Source organism: Pseudonaja textilis, chromosome 2 (assembly GCF_049901715.1).
Source record: "Pseudonaja textilis isolate UNSWEBS1 chromosome 2, rPseTex1.2, whole genome shotgun sequence".
NCBI classification, from domain to species: Eukaryota; Metazoa; Chordata; class Lepidosauria; order Squamata; family Elapidae; genus Pseudonaja; species Pseudonaja textilis.
Window position 1 is genome coordinate 1,433,605 of NC_141991.1, and position 19,407 is coordinate 1,453,011.

The 19,407-nt window shown below is 43.6% G+C and overlaps 6 protein-coding genes across 11 annotated transcripts in view; 1 reads left to right on the forward strand and 5 right to left on the reverse strand.

The window, feature by feature from the left end:
* The window catches only part of LOC113453925 (uncharacterized), a 125,128-nt gene extending 116,103 nt beyond the window's left edge, over positions 1 to 9,025 (reverse strand). The window contains exon 1 of the mRNA XM_087927923.1: positions 8,958 to 9,025. The gene's annotated coding sequence lies outside the window, so the exon portion shown is untranslated. The remainder of the gene's footprint in view (positions 1 to 8,957) is intronic.
* LOC113451460 (uncharacterized) overlaps positions 1 to 9,027 on the reverse strand; it is a 56,045-nt gene extending 47,018 nt beyond the window's left edge. The window contains exon 1 of the mRNA XM_087922952.1: positions 8,958 to 9,027. The gene's annotated coding sequence lies outside the window, so the exon portion shown is untranslated. The remainder of the gene's footprint in view (positions 1 to 8,957) is intronic.
* The window catches only part of LOC113451462 (uncharacterized), a 106,587-nt gene extending 97,547 nt beyond the window's left edge, over positions 1 to 9,040 (reverse strand). The window contains exon 1 of the mRNA XM_087928241.1: positions 8,958 to 9,040. The gene's annotated coding sequence lies outside the window, so the exon portion shown is untranslated. The remainder of the gene's footprint in view (positions 1 to 8,957) is intronic.
* The window catches only part of LOC113451459 (uncharacterized), a 126,837-nt gene that overhangs the window by 73,678 nt on the left and 33,752 nt on the right, over positions 1 to 19,407 (reverse strand). The window lies entirely within an intron of this gene.
* Positions 5,603 to 19,407, reverse strand: part of LOC113451456 (uncharacterized) — a 47,496-nt gene continuing 33,691 nt past the window's right edge. For 2 of the 4 annotated variants that reach the window (XM_087928371.1, XM_087928372.1), the window contains exon 2: positions 5,603 to 8,277. In XM_087928371.1, the coding sequence (XP_087784497.1) occupies positions 6,509 to 7,648 (1,140 nt within the window). In that variant the 5' untranslated portion in view covers positions 7,649 to 8,277 and the 3' untranslated portion in view covers positions 5,603 to 6,508. Of the gene's footprint in view, positions 8,278 to 8,919; positions 9,033 to 19,407 lie in introns of those variants that run through there. The other 2 variants (XM_026722844.2, XM_087928373.1) reach the window with 2 other exon arrangements.
* On the forward strand, positions 12,321 to 17,221 carry LOC113451453 (uncharacterized). The gene is given in 3 exon segments (XM_026722839.2): positions 12,321 to 12,422; positions 13,086 to 15,675; positions 15,677 to 17,221. Coding segments are annotated over 2 exon segments (1,737 nt in total). The 5' UTR covers positions 12,321 to 12,422; positions 13,086 to 14,025; the 3' UTR covers positions 15,764 to 17,221.

Sequence of the window (19,407 nt, forward strand, 5' to 3'; positions counted from 1 at the left end):
CAACCATTTCCTGCTTCCTAGCTAATCTAAATCTCCCAGCAGAAGAGAACAGCTGATGGTCGGAAAAAGGAAAAATAGCAGTCTAGCCAGGAAGTTTGCTGGGTAGGAGTGAGTGAGAGGGGAGGGTTCCCACAGGCCATGTGGGCAGCGCAGCCTTGTGTTTCTGTGCAGCCTGGATTGCTTTGCGGGGTGTTCTGGGGAGTGAGATTTCTCTACGGCCGAGCAAATTTATTTCGTGGCCCACCAGTGGTGGTTGGTGACCACTGGTCTAAAACCTATTTTGCTAAAATAAAGAAATAGCTTTAAAAAGGGTGAGCAGTATGTTGAATTGCACCTTAAAGAAATGAACTCAGTGCAGCTCCGCTATAAAGATGTTACACAGGTAATCTAGTCCAGTGGTCACTAACCAATGGGCCAGGGACCACTGGTGGTCAACGAGGAAATTTTGGTGGTCCGTGGAGAAATGTCACCCCCAAAGCACCCCCCAAAGCAATTAATCCAGGTTGTGCGGGAATAGAAGACTGCGCTGCTCACACGGCCTGTGGGAACAAAAGGATTGTGTCGCTTGCATTGCGAACAACACAAGGTAGTGAGGGGAGGGGGGAAAGGGCGGAAGGGGGGAACTTGCCCCGTTCATCCTACGCACCTTGTCTGGCCACCAGGCAGTTTCTTTCTGCTTCTACTTTTGGCTGCGCGCAAAGAAAGCAGCAGAATCTTTCTCTCCCAAACTCCGCCAGAAATGAGTCTGCAAGGCATCCTGCTTCAAGAGGCTGTGCTGGCAAAGACTCATTTCTGCCAGAGTTCGAGGGAGAGAAAGAAAGACGACTTCTGCTTCTGCTGCTTTCCTTGCATGAAGCCAAAAGTCTCTCTCTCTCTCTCCCGCTGAGAATGGAGCTGGAGACGGTATCCTGCGATCCCAAATAAAGAATGATCGATCGGTAGGAAAATTGGGGGGGGGATTTTCCTGCAGACTTTTTTTAGGAATTTCCCAGAATCTCTGGTCTGCGGGATTTAAAATTATGAGTTTGGTGGTCCCTGAGTACCAAAAGTTTGGCAACCCCTGATCTAGGCACAGCCATGGAGAATCTGTGCGGTGCTGCGTTTTGTGCCAGTTGAAGTTTCTGGATGGCCCAGGGTAGTAATCCAAACAGGAAGTGATCAAGGCAAGAGTTTGGCTAGTATGGGCAGGTCCGCCCTAGTCCGGGAAAGAGCGCAATTGGTGCACCAGATGAATCTGTGCAAAGCCCCTTCCCTGGTCAAGATCTTCTCAAGCAGGAGCCATGAGTCCAGGAGGACGCCAAACCTGATTGCATGACACCGCAACTGTCACAAATTGACCCAATTGCCACATTTCTGAATTTGAATCCTGTGACAGTGGGGATGCTGCAATGGTTATGATAAAATGGTCACAAGTCAATTTTTTCCGTGCTGTTGTAACCTCACATGGTTGCTAAATGAAATGTTAGAGGGCGTAGACTACCTCTTCATCATTCGGTATCCTAGGCTGGATGGCCTCCTTGGCCGTTCCATGTAGATGTTAAAAAGCAACAGGAACAGGCTTCATCCCGAGGGCATCCCTAATTCGAGGGCCCAAACTTGGCCACTTCTACCCACCCTGGAACTGGTCATGGAGGCAGAAGTAGAACCTCTGTAAGAAAGTCCACCAAACCTATCCAGAAGGATATCGTGTTGATTGTTATTGAAACCTGATGAAAGAGCAAGAAGGGACGTAATTGTATCCTGTCTATCTCAAACCCTCCAAAAGTCCATAAGAATTGCAACAAATGCCATTTGGGTGATGTGCCCCGGCCTGAAGCCAGACTGAGGAGGGCCCAGGTGTCTTTCCTCCTGCACAGCCCTTTCTCCAGGTGGCAAAGTCAGAGCCGCAAGCAGAGGGCGAGTTGAAGTCCCAGGCTGCCAACCTTTCATTGCCCTCTTCAGCTGCACTTCACAAAAGACCTTAATCTGCAGCAATGCCTTGAACTGCTCTGCCAGGAAAACCTCTCACGATTTTATTATGCATAGAAAACTATTGTTGAGGGGACAAAAGCAGGCCAGATTCCAACTGTCCAGAAGGAAGGAAATTACTCTTCCAGCCCCCTCCTTAGCTTGGAAAAGAAATAGGGATATTTCTTGGGTTGTGACAGGAATTGATGCCAGAAATTCCATTGTTATGAAATGAGGCTCTAAAAAGTGACATCAGGTGACCGCATTGCTAAGTGAGGGCAGTTCTGGCAGTTCCACTTGCCATTGCAATTCCACCACCCCGTGGGTCATTAAGTGAGGCCCTTGTGTTGACACTGATGTGGGAAGAGGTCGGAATCCCAGGGCAGCAGGTGGGAGCTATGGGCAAGTGGGTGGCCTCCAGGCCCGTTCCTTTCTGGGCCTGGGAGAGGAATTGAGAGGCAACTATTAAAGCCCGGGACTTTTTAGATCAGCTTTCTACAAACTAGCACCCTCCAAATGTTTTTCACAAGCTGCCTGGGAATATTCAATGCTGGAATCTTAACTCCTTTGGAAATTGGGTGAGGGGGGGTTAAGGAGAAGGGGGTGGTGGTTTACCAACCTCATTTGCCTCCGGGGGCATCGGTTTAAGAGACACAGGCGCCACAGCAGGGGGCAAGAGTTGTACAGCAGGTTTCACATAGGGATGGGGTCCAGAAAGGGGGCCAAGTAGGGGTTGATCTAGAGAGGAGAGAGCCTCAAAAACCACCCTCCAAGCAATTAATATAGTCGAAGGGCCCTAGGACTTGCATGAAGGTATTTTCCAATCTCCTTCCATACTGTATTTTTGATGCTGCCTTTAGCCGGATAAGAAGGGCAGTGTTGCCAAATGTATTCTAGGAGTTCCTCAATAGAGGTTTTTGGGAGGGGGACATGAAGGGAGCCCCCCTTTTTAAAGGTAAAAAATTTTCGTTTGGTCAATTCTCTGATTTCCGGAATGTGAGCTGCCTGCTCCTTAGAGAATCTACCACTCATACTCACGAGGGATCCGTTGTTGCCAGCGATTCAAGCGGATGGGGTGCACCAAGTCTATTCCAGACGATGAGAATGGATGTGCCAAAGACGTATCTCTTTTGAGTGGATCACGTCGGGGTCACCAGTTGTGGTGGTGTCTCATGAAAAGAAGACACTACGCAAAGTTGTCTTGGGATGAGAGCTCAGAGAGAACTCAGAAACCCTCTTTTATTAGAAGCAATCTTTGTTAACATAGCAATTTTGTTAATGTCCTATCACAAATGCATTACATCACACAACATGCACTGATCATTCACATAAAGCACACAAGGCTGCAGAGTTTAAGTTTGCTACAGTTCTGGTTAAGAAATGGCAACAATTTGTCTTTGCTCCTTGCTCCATGTTCCAGCCAACTACCAGAAGGCTCCATTGTCCTAGCACGTACACAAAGAACGAAGAATCATAGTTCCCACAAAGATGGTATTTGATTTCGTTGTAGGAGGTGCAATGACAATAAACTAAACTCTCACCTGTTGGCCTATTTGCCTGGGACAATGACAACTGGAACTGCCAGGATTGCCCTAAGAATGTGGTCCCGCGATGTCACTTTTTATGACCGTTGTATAGTAAAGGAAATCCTGGCACCAATTCCTGTCACAACACAAGAAATACCCTTTTTTTTTTTACAAGCCCAGGAGGGGGCTGGAAGAGTCATTTCCCCCCTTCTGGACAGCTGGCATCCTGGCAGGCTTAATACCTCCAACAGCGGTTTGCTATGCATAATAAAATCACAAGAGGTTTTCCTTAGCAGAGCAGCTCAAGGCTTTGCTGCAGATTCAGATCTTTTGGTAAGTGCAGCTGAAGAGGGCAGTGGAAGGTTGGCAGCCTGGGACTTCAACTCGCCCTCTGCTTGCATGAAGGATGACTCTGCCACCCAGAGAAAGGGCTGGGCAGGAGCAAAGACACCTGGGCCCTTTTCAGTCTGGGTTCAGGCCGGGGCCCAACACCAAAATGCCATTGGTTGCAATTCTCGTGGACTTTTGGAAGGCTTGGGATAGATGGGTCACAACTATTATGTCTTCCCGAGATCTCAACCCCATCGATTTGCTATCCTTCCGGACCGGCTTTGGGGACTGGAAACGGGAGGCAATTTATTGTGGTGGTTCTGTTTCTACTTTCAATTGGTATGTGTAGAAGAGGAACCGAGTTCTGGCCCCTGAAATTGGGGTGCCCCGGGTCTCAAGGCATTTGCTCCTGCTTTTCAACGTCTACATGAAACTGCTAGGGGAGGCCACCCATCCTATGATACCCAATTATGCACAGGTAGTCAGTCCTTGATTGACAACATTTCAATCAGTGACCATTTGAAGTTACAAGAACATTGAAAAAGGTGACGTGGCCATGTTTCACCTTGCGGCATGCCCAGTTGGTCATGTGATCAAACTTCAGAGAGTGAGAGGCCTTGCACACAGGCCATTAATGCCTCGCTCACCTCGTTTTGGCTTACTGGCCCGGACCAACCAGAAACCTCATCTGGTCCAAAAGCAGCAGCCCACACAAGGGCCCCTAGGTTGCCCATGTAACATATTTCTCACACGAGCTGCACTGGATTTGTTTTTTAAGGTGCAATTGAAGATGCTGGTCATCACCTTTAAAGCTATTTCTTTATTATAACAATAGCACTAGCACTATATACCCCCCCACAGTGCTTTATAGCTCTCTCGGTTTGTAGTATCAGATTATTGTCCCAAACAATCTGGGTCCTCATTCTACTGATCTCAGAGAGATGGAAAGCTGAGTCAACCTTGAGCCCTATCAGTATCGAACTCCAGGCAATGGGAAGAGTTGGCTGGCAATATTACATTCTAACTACTGAGCCACCAGGTCACGTCACTAGTTTCCCGCCTTTTATGATTCTCCCATCTATTGGTTCTACCAAGTCAGATAAGGTGGGCACATTCCTAGCCCCCTTGCCTTAAATATTACCGTCTGAAAGGAGCTAGGAAGTGAGTGTTTTCTGTTGCAGCTCTGTCCTATCAGACACCCTTCCCCCTGAGGTTTGGCGGGCATTTATCCTCCTGATCTTCTGTAAAGAAGTTCTAGCTTTTCCACTTAGCACTGTGATAAGATGAGGCGCCTGCATATCAAAAGTTTGATTTGGGGCCAGGCTTTTGTTTTTATGCATTTAGTTTTAATACTGTCTTTAAGTTAATTATTGATTGGGAGCCAACCTGAGTATGTTATAACATGAATGCCTACATAAATATCTTAAATAAATCAGAGGAAAAAAGATCAATCTGGAAAATGGCTCTGCTGAAGCTACTCATTTGCAGATTGCTTGAGCCACTGAAGGTCTATGCATTTATTTAAGTATCAAATTTATAGGTCGCAAATCCTGCGGTGAACTTCTCCAATCTAACTCCTTGCATAGAGAAAGATAACCAGATTTGAGCAAGAATGGCACCAGGCACGAACATTAGTAAAAACCAGGAGGCCTGGCTAACTTCTAATTTGAACAAAGGGAAGAATCACGTTTTTTGAATTCCCAGACTACCCGAATGCCATCAACTTTGCTCTAAGTGCCCTGTATTTGCAAATAAACGTTAAATGCAGAGGTTTTGCATTTTGTAATATAGGGGAGTTATTGGTTTCTGTATTAAGGTTTTATTACTGTAAACCATGTGGAGTTATCATTAGTGGGGCTGTCATACGAATTTTCATGCTAAGTAAAAAAAAACCAAATATATATCCCCCTTTATTATATGTAGAAATAACTCAGGGCATCACATTTACTCTGGCCGAGCATAACAGTTCCTCTTGACTCCCTGATAAGGAACGACCTCACTGGGCCAGAGAAAGGAAGGTCAGATCAAGTTAGAGAAAGGAAAGAGAAAGGAAGAACAAAGAAAGAAAAAGAAAACTCAAATTGAATTAAAGGCCTACAGGCTAAAACATACAAAGATTGGTTAGAAAAACTGGACATGGCTAGTATAGAGAAGGACCAGGGGTGACATGATAGCAGTCTTCCAATATTTGAGGGGCTGCCACAGAGAGGAGGAGGGGATCGAGCTATTTTCTGAAGCACCTGAAGGCCAGACAAGGAATAATGGATGGAAACTGAACAAGGAGAGATTCAACCTGGAAATAAGGAGAAACTTTCTCACAGTGAGAACCATCAATCAACGGAATAGCTTGCCTTCAGTTGTGAGTGCTTCATCACTACAGCTTTCAAGAAGAGACCTGACTGCCATGTCAGAAATTGTATAGGATAATATGCTTGAGCAGTGGATTGGACTAGATGACATACAAGATCCCTTCCAACTCTGTTAACTCTATTCTATTCCACTCTCATGTTTGATACTAAAACATGTTTTATTAAAAGGAGTCATCCAAGAAATTAGTTAATTGTTCAACTGGGTTTTCAATGAGAGAAAAACAAAATTCAATATTTCTCCAAACAAATTAAATTTTGCCTCAGGTGGAATTGCTTGTGTGTGATAAGGGAGGAATTTTGTACGAAACAGAGTCTGCAATCTGGGTATTTGAATGATTACTCCCCTATGTGTAACCTTACATGATTTATAAGGCTAGATCTAGTACTGAAATCTTTCCCACAATCAGGACATTCATATGGTTTCTCTCCTGTGTGAGTTCTCTCATGTATCACCAAACTGGAATTCCAACTGAAATTTTTCCCACATTCAAGACACTCATACGGTTTTTCTCCAGTATGAGTCCTCTGGTGTTTCACCAGGTAAGAATTCTGACTGAAATTTTTGCCACAATCTGGACATTGATATGGTTTTTCTCCTGTGTGAGTTCTCTGGTGCATCACCAGCTTGGCATTCTGAATGAAACTTTTCCCACAATCTGGACACTCATACAGTTTCTCTCCTGTGTGAGTCCTCCAGTGTATCACCAAACTGGATTTCCGACAGAAACGTTTCCCACATTCAACACATTCATATGGTTTTTCTCCTGTGTGAGTCCTCTGGTGTATAACCAATTCATAATTCTGAATGAAACTTTTCCCACAAAACAGACACTCATGTAATTTTTCTCCTGTATGAGTCATCTGGTGTAAAACCAGGCCAGACTTCCGACTGAATTTTTTTCCACAATCCAGACACTGATACTGCTTGTCTCCAGTATGAGTTCTCTGATGTACCACCAGGTGAGAATTCCGATAGAAACTTTTCCCACAATCTACACATTTATATGGTTTCTCCCCTGTGTGAGTCCTCTGGTGTTCTATCAGGTGGGAATTCAACCTGAAACATTTCCTACAATCAGGGCACTCATACGGTTTTTCTCCTGTGTGAGTTCTCTGATGTTCCACCAGGTGGGAATTCTGACAGAAACATTTCCCACAATATAGACACTCGTATGGTTTTTCTCCTGTGTGAGTCCTCTGATGTTTTATCAGGTTGGAAATATCCAGGAAACTTTTTCCACAATCCGAACACTCATATGGTTTTTCTCCTGTGTGAGTCCTCCGATGTCTCGCCAGATTGGAATTCTGACTGAAACTTTTCCCACAATCTGGGCACTCATATGGTTTCTCTCCCGTGTGAGTCCTCTTGTGTTTCACCAGCGCAGAATTCCATGTGAAACTTTTTCCACAATCAGGACATTCAAAATGTTTCTCTCCAGTGCAAGTCCCCTTCTGTCTCACTACATTGGTGTGCATTGTAAAGCTTCTGTCACATTGGGAGCACTAGTAGAGCTTCTCTCTAGTATGGGTCCTTCTATCAATCATGAGGAAGCTTTTCAGAGTAAAGCTTTTGCCGCATTCCAAACATTTCTATGGCTTTTCATTTGGTGGATCCTCTTATGCATAGTCAGCTGTGATCTACAGTCTGTTTTTTCCCCACATTAAGCTGACTGTGTTGTTTTTCCAACACTGATATTATTGGATTTTTGTGGAGACCAAAAATATTTCTGATCTCTTACTTGGAATTTCTTTGATTGAAGCCATTATTTCCTTCCTCAAAGGCTTTAAATAATGCCTGTCCAATTTGGCTATCTAAGTGACCTTTTCTCTTCTATGACTTCTAGGAATTTCCCACTTTTTCTTTAGTTGGAAATTATCTTCCTTGCCTTCTCGTGTAAAGTTTACTTCAAGTCCATATACTCTATTTTTTCCAGCTCAAAAGTTTGTTCTTGTTATTCTCTCCCTTGTCTCTCATCTGGTGAGGAATAAAAAGTGGTTTTCACTATCCAGAGGAAGTAAAAAAAATGTTTGATGACTTGTTATCCTTTTTAAAGCTGCTTCTCAGTTTCTGTTTTCCACAGTAATCGTCTTGGCATCTTCTTTGTCTGTAAGAATCATATCAATGAGTTAATTTCATTATTGTCAAAAAAATGGCTGCAGAACAGGTGAAACAGGAAAACCACCTGGATTTAACATGAAAAAAACAAACACTAAAATCATAGTTTAAGCTCTAAAATTATGATTCATTTGGCATATAGAAGAGTAGCAAGATCCAAGTTCAAATATTGAATCAATTATATTCTCTTTTTGGCTTGGATAGATCACGCAAATATGCACGCCTATTCACACAGAAATAAAAACCTATGAATTTAAGTATGTAGGCAATCTAAGTGTATCAGTGCACAAAATGTTCCAAAAGTGCATTCATTGAAACTTTTAATTTAAATCTGCAAAAGTGGGGACAATAACAGATTGAAATGGTGCCCAAGTGCTATGCAAGATTTAAAGCATCCGCACAGCCCATGAAACTGATGAGCACTTAGTAAGAAACATAAAAAACTAATAAAGATTTATTTAAATCTCCCAGCAGAAAATTAATCACAGGTGGCAGTTTTAAGTCGTGCAGCCCCAGAGGAATAAAATTCCGGGAGGGTAAGAATATGCAGCAGCAGCAGCAGCCCCACATGTTTCACCCTCGTTGCTTCCTCTCCCGCTTCCCCGCCGTGGAGGAACCCAAAGGGCCGGACCTGCTCCCGGCTTCTCCTCCGACCTGCCCTCCACTCACCTCCCAGGAACCGCTTCGACCCTCCAAGCAGCACAAGAGGCTCCGCCGACGCCATTAACCTCCCGTGGCTGAGCCGGAAGTGGAAATTCCTCTGCCTTTCGCGTCCTCTCCTTTACAACCTTTCCAGCAATCCACTACTCTATCATTTCAACCCGTTCAATCTCAACTTCTGCCGAACAGGGTCTCCAACTTTCCAGGAATTCTGGGAGTTGAAGTCCACTAGTCTTAAAAAGTTGCCAAGGTTGGAGACCCCTGTCCTAGAACAGCTCAGTCGCCGTTTTACCGAGTGTTGCCGCTCTATAGATCGCCATCTAGCGACATAAAGGCGGAAAAAACACCTTTAAGGCGTTTGAAGATGTTCTCATTGATTCCGGGCTTCTTTAAGTGCCAGAAAGTCCTATCCAACTCCCATCGAGCTCATCGGTAGCTTTTCTCCGTGAGGCTCCATCCCAAACTTTTTCTTTCAGATTCCTTTCATGTCCCTGGAGCTGAGCCCGAAACTTCGTTTGCGAGAAAGGGCCACTAAACCTACTCATAACATACTCAGAGTTGGAAGGGACTTTGTAGGTCCAACCCCCTCCACCCACAAGCAGGAGATCCTACATCATTTTTGACAAGTGGCAGTCCAATCTCTTCCTGAAAGTCTCAAGTGATGATGCTCCCACAACGTCTGAAGGCAAAGCTGTTCCATTGGTTGATTGTTCTCATTGTCAGAAAGTTTCCCCTTATTTCCAGGTTGAATCTCTCCTTGTTAAGTTTCCATCCATTATTCCTTGTCATTATCGCTTATCCCACTCCTCTCTGTGGCAGCCCCTCAAATACTGGAAGACTGCTTTCATGTCTCCCCTGGCTCTTCTCTTCACTAGACTAGCTATGCCCAGTTCCTGTAACCGTTCTTCATATGTTTTAGTTTCCAGTCCCCTAATCATCCTGGTTGCTCTTCTCTGCATTCTTTTTCTAAAGTCTCAACATCTTTTTTATAGTGTGGTGATCAAAACTGGATGCAGCACTCTAGGTGTGTGATCTTACTCAGGATTTATAAATTTACATAGACTTCTGCAAAGCCTTTGATTCAGTGGTACATAACAAACTACTGTTAAAACTAAACTCTTACGGCATTTCCAGATCCCTTCATAAGTGGATTACTGCATTCCTGTCAAACAGCAAAAAATAGTAAAAATAGGGAGCACTTTATCAAATCCTGCTCCTGTTAACAGCGGTGTCCCCCAAGACAGCGTTCTAGGACCCACACTCTTTATATATAAATGACCTTTGCAATCACCTTATAAGCAACTGCGTCCTCTTCCCAGATGATGTAGAACTATTCAACACCACCGACAATGCTACTGCTCTTCAAAGCGACCTTGATTATGTGTCTGAATGGTCAAACAACTGGCAACTCCAAATCTCAACCAACAAATGCTCTGTCCTACACATTGGCAAAAAAAAATCAGCACACCAAATACAAACTAGGTGGATATAACCTCATTGATGACCCTCACTCAGTCAAAGACCTAGGAGTATTCATATCTAATGACCTAAGCGCCAGAGCTCACTGTAACAGCATTGCCAAAAAGGCATTAAGAGTTGTAAATCTAATCTTATGAAGCTTCTCCTCTGGAAATAGTGAATTGCTAACTAGGGCATACAAAATCTTTGCTAGACCAATATACAAATACAACTCATCTGTCTGGAATCCGCATTTGTATATCAGACATTAATACAATTGAGCGAGTCCAGAAGTATTTCATGAGAAGAATACTATACTCCTCCTCGCAACAGAATACTTTATGTCACCAGACTTGAAATTTTGGGCTTGGACAATCTTGAACTACGCCACCTATGGTTGGACTTCAGCGTAGTACACAAAATTATCTTCTACAATGTCCTACCAGTCAATGACTACTTCAGTTTCAACCGCAACAATTAACAGCTCCAAACTTGACTGCAGAAAGTACGACTTCTGCAACAGAGTGGTCAATGCCTGGAATGCACTACCTGACTCTGTTGTTGCATCCTCTAGCCCCCACTCCTTTAACCTCAAACTATCCACTATTGACCTCACCCCATTCCTAAGAGGTCTGTAAGGGACGTGCATAAGTGCACCATTCATGCCTCCCGTCCCTGTCCTATTGTCCCCTTTTAATTGTACCTATTTTCTGTATTTTTACTCATGTTTATATTTATACCTATTATTTTGTAAGTGATTGACAAATCAAAATAAAATGGTGTTAGTACCTCACTTGATCTCAATTGTATGCCTCTGTTAATGCAATTTAGGATTGCATTAGCTTTTTTGGCTGCTGCTGCACATTGATGACTCATATTTAGCTGGTTGTCCTCCAAGACCCCATCACAATATTTGCTATTAAGCCTGGTTTCACCCAGTCTATATGTGTACTTTTGTTTTTTTCTTACCTAAGTGTAGGATTTTACTTTTCTCTACACTGAATTTCATTCTGGTAGATAGGGCCCAATGTTCAAGTCTGTCAAGATTTTGAGCCTATCTTCTTGGGTGTTAGTTATTCCTGACAGTTTAGCATCATCTTCAAATTTGGTAAATTCCCCTTCTATTCCCTCAGCTAAGTCGTTAATGAAGATATTGAAGAGTACTGGGCCTAAGAATGAACCTTGTAGCACCCAATTGCTTACTTCCCTCCATGTAGTCTTAGACCTATTACACATTGAGAACGGTTTGTCAGCCAGTTGCGAATCCATCTGGTGATAGTGCTATCTATCCCACTGACGGAAATACACAGATTTTCTACATACAGACATTCATAGGTGTGTATTTCCGTGTGTATTGGTGTTTATTTCTGCCTGTGTATATCAATCAGATCAGAGCTGGAAGGGATCTTGGAGGTCATCTACACCAACCCGCTGCTGAAGCAGGAAACCCTTTACGATTTCAGATAGGAGGCTTCCAGTTTACTTCTAGTAATTACTTCCAGTAATGAACATTTTTATTTATTTGTTTGTTTGTTTGTGTGTTTGTTTGTTTATTATTTAGTCAAACAATTATTAGATAACAGGTATAAGTATAAACATGGTTAAAAATACATGAAATGGATACGAATATAAAAGAAACAATAGGACAGGGACGGTAGGCACGCTTTGGTGCACTTATGCACGCCCCGTAATCTTTAAACGCCTTAAGGTAGAACGAGCACGCCCTCCCGCCATTCGGCATGTCACTAAATGGCGGTCTATTCGCGGCCAGTTCAGGGGCGGCAGAGGTATACTATCTAGGGAAGGAGCAAAGGTTGGGCTTGAACGGGTTGATACGATAGAGTACTATATTCCTTGAGAGTTCGTTTATTGATTCGCCCTAGGGCCGTATTCCTAGAAAGGATGTGGAGGAGAGGAGGCGAAAGAGGAACTTCCTCTTCCGGCTCGGCCACGGGAGGCTGATGGCGTCGGTAGACCCTTTTGCGTTGTTTCGAGAGTCGAAGCAGCTCCTGGGAGGTGAGTGAAGGGCAGGTCGGAGGAGAATCCGGGAGCAAGTCCGGCCCTTTGGGTTCCTCCACGGCGGGGAAGCAGGGAAGGGAAAAGAATGGAAAGATATGGGCTTCTGCTGCGTATGCTTTTCCTTCCCAAATTTTATTCCTCGGGGGCTGCAGGATGTAAAGTATTTGATTTTCTGCTGGGAAATGGGAGATTTATATGTTTTTTATATTTCTTACTAAGTGCCTATCAGTTTCATGGGCAATGCGGATGCTTTAAATCTTGCATAGCATTTGGACACCACTTCATCTGTTATTGTCCCCACTTTTGCAGATTTAAATTAAAAGTTTCAGTGAATGCACTTTTGGGACATTTTGTGCACTGATACACTTAGATTGCCTACATACTTAAATTCATAGGTTTTAATTTCTGTGTGAATAGGCGTGCATATTTGTGTGATCTATCCAAGCCAAAAAGAGAATATTATAATTGATTCAATATTTGAACTTGGATCTTGCTACTCTTCTATATGCCAAATGAATTGTGATTAATGTTAGAGCTTAAAAAACTATGATTTTAGTGTTTGTTTTTTCATGTTAAATGTGGATGGTTTTCCTGTTTCACATGTTCTGCAGCCATTTTTTCAACAATAATGAAATTAACTCATTGATATGATTTTTACAGACAAAGAAGATGCCAAGACGATTACTGTGGAAAACAGAAACTGAGAAGCAGCTTTAAAAAGAAAAACAAGCCACCAAACAATTTTTTTACTTCCTCTGGAAAGCGAAAACCCCTTTTCATTCCTCACCAGATGAGAGACAGGAGAGAGAATAACAAGAACAAACTTTTGAGCTGGAAAATATAGAGCATATGGACCTGAAGAAAACATTATATGAGAAGGCAAGGAGGACAATTTCCAACTAAAGAAAAAGTGGAAAATTCCTGGAAGTCAGTAGAAAGGAAAAGGTCGCTTGGATAGCCAAATTGGACAGGCATTATTTAAAGCTTTTGAGGAAGGAAATAATGCCTTAATCAAAGAAACCCCAAGTAAGGAATCAGAATTTTTTTTGGTCTCCACAAAAATCCAATAATATCTGTGTTGCAAAAAAAAAAAAACCAGCTTAATGTGGGTGGAAAAACAGATTGTAGATCACAGCTGACTATGCATAAGGTAAAGGTAAATGTTTCCCTTGCACATACATTCTAGTCGTTTCCGGTTCTAGGGGGCAGTGCTCATCTCTGTTACAAAACCAAAGAGCCAGGGCTGTCCAAAGACGTCTCTGAGGTCATGTGGCTAGCGTAACTAAATGCTGAAGGTGCACAGAACATGGTTACCTTGCCACCAAAGTGGTCCCTATTTTTCTACTTGCATTTTTACATCCTTTCAAACTGCTAGGTTGGCAGAAGCTGTGATAAGTAACGTGAGCTCACTCTGTTACGTGGCACTAGTGATTCAAACCGCTGAACTACCGACCTTTCAAATTGACAAGCTCAGCGTCTTAGCCACTGAGCCACCACGTCTCTCATAATGCATAATCATCATGCATAAGAGGATTGACCAAATGAAAAGTCATAGAAATGTTTGGAATGCGGCAAAAGCTTTACTCCGAAAAGCTTCCTCATGATTGATGGAAGGACCCATACTAGAGAGAAGCTCTACCAGTGCTCCCAATGTGAAAAAAGATTTACAATGCACGCCAATGTGGTGAGACAGAAGAGGACTTACACTGGAGAGAAACACTTTGAATGTTCTGATTGTGGGAAAAGTTTCACATGGAATTCTGAGCTGAGGACTCACCAGAGGACTCACACGGGAGAGAAACCGTATGAGTGTCTGTATTGTGGGCAAAGTTTCATTCAGAATACCAGCCTGGTGATACACCAGAGGACTCATACGGGAGAAAAACTGTATGAGTGTCCGGATTGTGGGAAAAGTTTCAGTAAGAATTTCAATCTATTGGAACACCAGAGCATTCACACAGGAGATAAACCATATGAGTGTCTGGACTGTGGGAAACATTTCAGTCGAAATTCCTACTTGATGGAACACCAAAGAACTCATAGAGGAGAGAAACCATATAAGTGTCATGATTGTGGGAAAACTTTCTGTCGGAATTCTCACCTAGTGGTGCACCAGAGAACTCATACAGGCAACAAACCATATGAGTGTCCGGACTGTGGGAAATGTTTCACTCAGACTTCCAAACTGGTGGTACACCAGAGGACTCACACGGGGGAGAAACCATATGAGTGTGAAGAATGTGGAAAAAGTTTCACTCAAAATTCCAAGCTGTTGAGACACCAGAGAACTCACATGGGAGAGAAACCATATGAGTGTCTGTATTGTGGAAAAAGTTTCACTCAGAATGCCAGCCTGGTGATACACCAGAGGACTCACACGGGAGAGAAACCATATGAGTGTCGGGATTGTGGGAAATGTTTCACTCAGAATTCCAACCTGGTGACACATCAGAGGATTCACACAAGAGATAAACCATATGAGTGCTTGGATTGTGGGAAAAGTTTCAGTCGAAATTCCCACTTGGTGGAACACCAGAGAATTCACACAGGAGAGAAACCATATAAGTGTCCTGATTGTGGGAAAGGTTTCTTTTGGAATTCTAAGCTGGTGGTACACCAGAGAACTCACACAGGTAACAAACCGTATCAATGTCTGGATTGTGGTAAAAGTTTCAATTGGAATTCTGCCCTAGTGATACACCAGAGGACTCACACAGGAGAAAAACCATATGAGTGTCTGGAGTGTGGGAAAAGTTTCATTCAGAATTATGAATTGGTTATACACCAGAGGACTCACTCAGGAGAGAACCCGTATGAGTGTCCAGATTGTGGGAAAAGTTTCAGTAAGAATTTCAATCTGTTGCAACACCAGACCATTCACACAGGAGATAAACCATATGAGTGTTTGCACTGTGGGAAACATTTCAGTCGAAATTCCTATCTGGTGGAACACCAAAGAACTCATACAGGAGAGAAACCATATAAGTGTCCTGATTGTGGGAAAACTTTTGGTCGGAGTTCTCACCTAGTGGTACACCAGACATCTCATACAGGCAACAAACCATATGAGTGCCCAGACTGTGGGAAACGTTTCACTCAGACTTCCAAACTTGTGGTACACCAGAGAACTCATACAGGCAACAAACCATATGAGTGTCCAGACTGTGGAAAACATTTTATCCAGAATTCCAACCTGGTGAAACACCAGAAAACTCACCGCAGAGAAAATCCATATGAGTATCTGGAGTGTGGGGAAAATATTCATTCAGAATTCCAAGCTGGTGATACACCAGAGGACTCATATAGGAGCGAGACTGTACAGAATGTTCGGATTGTAGGAAAGATTTCAGTAGTAGGACTAGCCTCCTCAATCATGTAAGGTTACATGGGAGAAACCATTTTGATGCCAAGATTGCTGACAGTGTTTCACACAAAATTCCTATCAAAAGAGTAGACGCTCCACAAGGTGTTATTTGATGTGTGTAGATGAATCTTGAATATCATTTCTGATTTCTCATTGCAAGCTCTTTTTAATCAAACATGTCTTAGTATTAAACATGGAGGAGGAGGAGGAGATCTGTGTTGGGATGTCCAAGCCTTTTCTAAGCTCCCTTTCTCAGGCTAATGCAGTACCTTCCACACAGGGATGACAGGTGAAGGCCTGTGGTCGGCCAGCGAATGAAACCTGCCCAGCAACAAAATTCTCTCAGTTAAGAAACAGATGAGCACCGCCTCTTAGAACAGGACCGAACAGGAGAACTTTAGGAGGAAAAAGGGCTGCCAAATTTTATTGGAAATAGTTCCTATGAAATGGGATGGATCTGGGTGCTGTACTCTAGGTGTCTTACTAAGGCTTTATACCACTCCATAAAACCTTAGTAAGACTACACCTAGAGTATTGCATCCAATTTTGGTCACCACACTATAAAAAAGATGTTGAGATTCTTGAAAAAGGTCAGAGTAGAGCGACCAGGATGATAGGGGATTGGAGACTGAAACATATGAAGAACGGTTACAGGAACTGGGCATGGCTAGTCTAGTGAAGGACCAGGAGAGACATGATAGCAGTCTTCCAATATTTGAGGGGTTACCACAGAGAGGAAGAGGTCAAGCTATTTTATAAAGTGCCTGTAGGCCAGACAAGGAATAACGGATGGAGACTGAACAAGGAGAGATTTAACCTGGAAATAAGGAGAAACTTTCTGACAGCCACAACCATCAACCAATGGAACAGCTTGCCCTCAGAAGTTGTGGGAGCGTTATCACTTGAGACTTCTAAGAAGAGATTGGACTGCCATTTGTCAGAAATGGAATTGGGTCTTCTGCTTGGGTAGGGGGTTGGACTAGATGACCTATAAGGTCCCTTCCAACTCTGATTATCTGTTATCTGTTAAATTGTTTATGGCAAATAGTTCCCATAGGGCTGGAGCTGCCGTAAAAATGTTCATTTCCTAGCCCTGTCAGTGAAATTTAAAGGAATGTACAAGGAGCGTGCCCTTCCCATCTCAACAAGTAGATGGGAAAATAATAAAGGTGGGAGAATAATGACAGGTGCCCTATTGGCGCAGTGTTTAAGAATGCAGTATTGCCGGCTGACTCTGCCCACAGCCTTCAATTTGATCCTGATGGGGCTTAAGGTTGACCGCCTTCCATCCTACTGAGATCCGTAAAATGAGGACCCAGTTTGTTGGGTGCTATATGCTGAATCTGTAAACCAAGACTGCTATAAAGCATTCTGTGGTGGTATTATGTGTCTAAATGATATTGCTGTAATAAAGAAATGGCTTTAAAGGGGATGGCCAGTAACTTGAATTGTACCTGTAAAGAAAACAATCCAGTGCAGCTCTCGTCACAAGGATGTTACACAGGCGATCTAGGGACTCTCACTACTGAGTGTGCTGCTGCATTCTGGACCATTCGAATTTTCTGGGTGGTCCACCGCAGTGATCCAAACAGGTGACCCAAGGCATGATCAACGCAGCCTGGTTCAGAAAAAAAGGGGCACAATTGTCACACTAGTTGAATCTGCTCAGCCCCTCCCCCAGATATGGCCACCTGAAGCAGGAGCCGTGAATCCAGGAATACCTCCTAATTGTACACCGGTTCAGTCCAGGGAAGTACCAGTCTGTCCAGAGTCAAAGGTGAAATGTCATCTACACAGGAAGTGGCGGGAGGAGGCAAAAATACATGAGTACTCCATATTGCCAGGTACTTTGGGCAGAACTGCCAGAGCATCATCTCTCTCTGGATGGAGATATTTAATGGGGTATCATAAAATGAATAGCCGCCTTGGGCGGTTTCACATAAGACATTAAAAAGGAGGAGCAAAAGGCTTTTAAGTTCCAGGCCACCCCATATTGCAGGGATTGTCTGGGATTCAGCGGCTCCTCTTCTACCCAGCAAGGTGGAACCGGCCAGGAAGCTAGAAGAAAATTCACCCTAACCCTTAAATGAGTTTATAAAAAGTGACATATGACCACATGAGGGTATCTCTCCAGGACCATGTGGGTCATTGAGGACCTCCTGTGATTTGGATGTAGGAAGAGGTAGGTGTCTCAGGCAAGCAAGCCAGAAGCTGAGAGCTACAAGCAAAGTGGCTGGTCTCCAGGCCTGCTCTTTTCTGGGCCCGGGAGTGGAATTGAGAACCAACTGCTAAAGCGCAGGATTCTTTAGAACTACTAGCGCCCTCCAAAGATTTTGATCAAGCTGCCTGGGGATATTCAATGGTGGAATCTTAACACGCCTCTGGAAACCTGGAAGGCAGCTCAGAGGAATTCTGCCCTCTTAAGTGAGATTTAGGCCCTACAACAATGCAGAGGGATAAATATTATCTCCTGTCTAGATGGGTTTGGAAGCAATGTGGGTGGGCGCTTCGGTTTTTTTTGTCCCGTATTTCATTCTGTTAATGGGAGGAAGATGGCAATCGTTTCGGGCTGCACGTACAAACAAGACCTCATCAGTTTTCATGATGCAACACACCTGTGGAAGTCCTGCTCAGGGTCGAAGGGGCTCCTGGGAGGTGAATGGAGAGCAGGTCGAAGGAGAACTGAGGAGGAAGTTGGGCCCTTTGGGCTCCTCCACGGCATAGAAACAGAAGAGGAAGCAACGAGGCTGAAAACGAGAGCTGCTGCTGCTGCATATTCGTTCTCTCCCGAAATGTTATTCCACTGGATTAAAATTGTCTGCCTGTGATTTTTTTTTTTTTTGCTTGGAAAAAATGCTTGATTCCTTGTTGTTTTCCTGGTAGGTGAGGAGTTTCGTGGGCAAAGTAGATGCTTTAAATCTCGCATAGGATTTGGGCACCATTTTGTCTGTTAGTGTACCCATCTTTCTAAAAGTAAATTTTAAAAAATTGAGAAAATGCACTTCTGGCATGTTTCAATCAAGTATTACATGAAGACAGAGAGAGAGGTAGATATGAAAAAAAAATAAAATAAATTTCCCAGATGTCAAAAGGTCCTTGTAGTTTTCTGACCCAATCCCTTGCTCAAGCAAGAGAACCTATACCATTTCGGGTAAGTGGCTGTCCAGTCTCTTCTTAAGAACCTCCAGTGATGAAGCAGCCACGTCTGAAGGCAAAGCTATTCCACTGGTTAACTGTTCTTCCTGTTTGGAAATTGCTCCTTAATTCCAGGTTGCTTCTCTCCTTGATAAATTTCCATTCATTGTTTTTTGTCCTGCCCTCAGGTGCTTTGGAAAATAAATTGACCCCTTCCCCCTCTTTATGGCAGCCCCTCAAATACTGCTATCATGTCCCCACTATTCCTTTTCTCTAGACTACCCAGACCCAAATCCTGCAACCATTCTTCGTATGTCCCATTTCAATATTATTCTCTCATCGCAGACAGCAATTTTAAACCATGCAGCATAAGTGTAATAACATTTGGGGAAGAGAGAATATGCAGCGGAAGCCCGTATCTTGCTTGGCTTCCCCGCTGTGGAGGAACGCAAAGGGCCCAACTTGCTCCCGGCTTCTCCGACT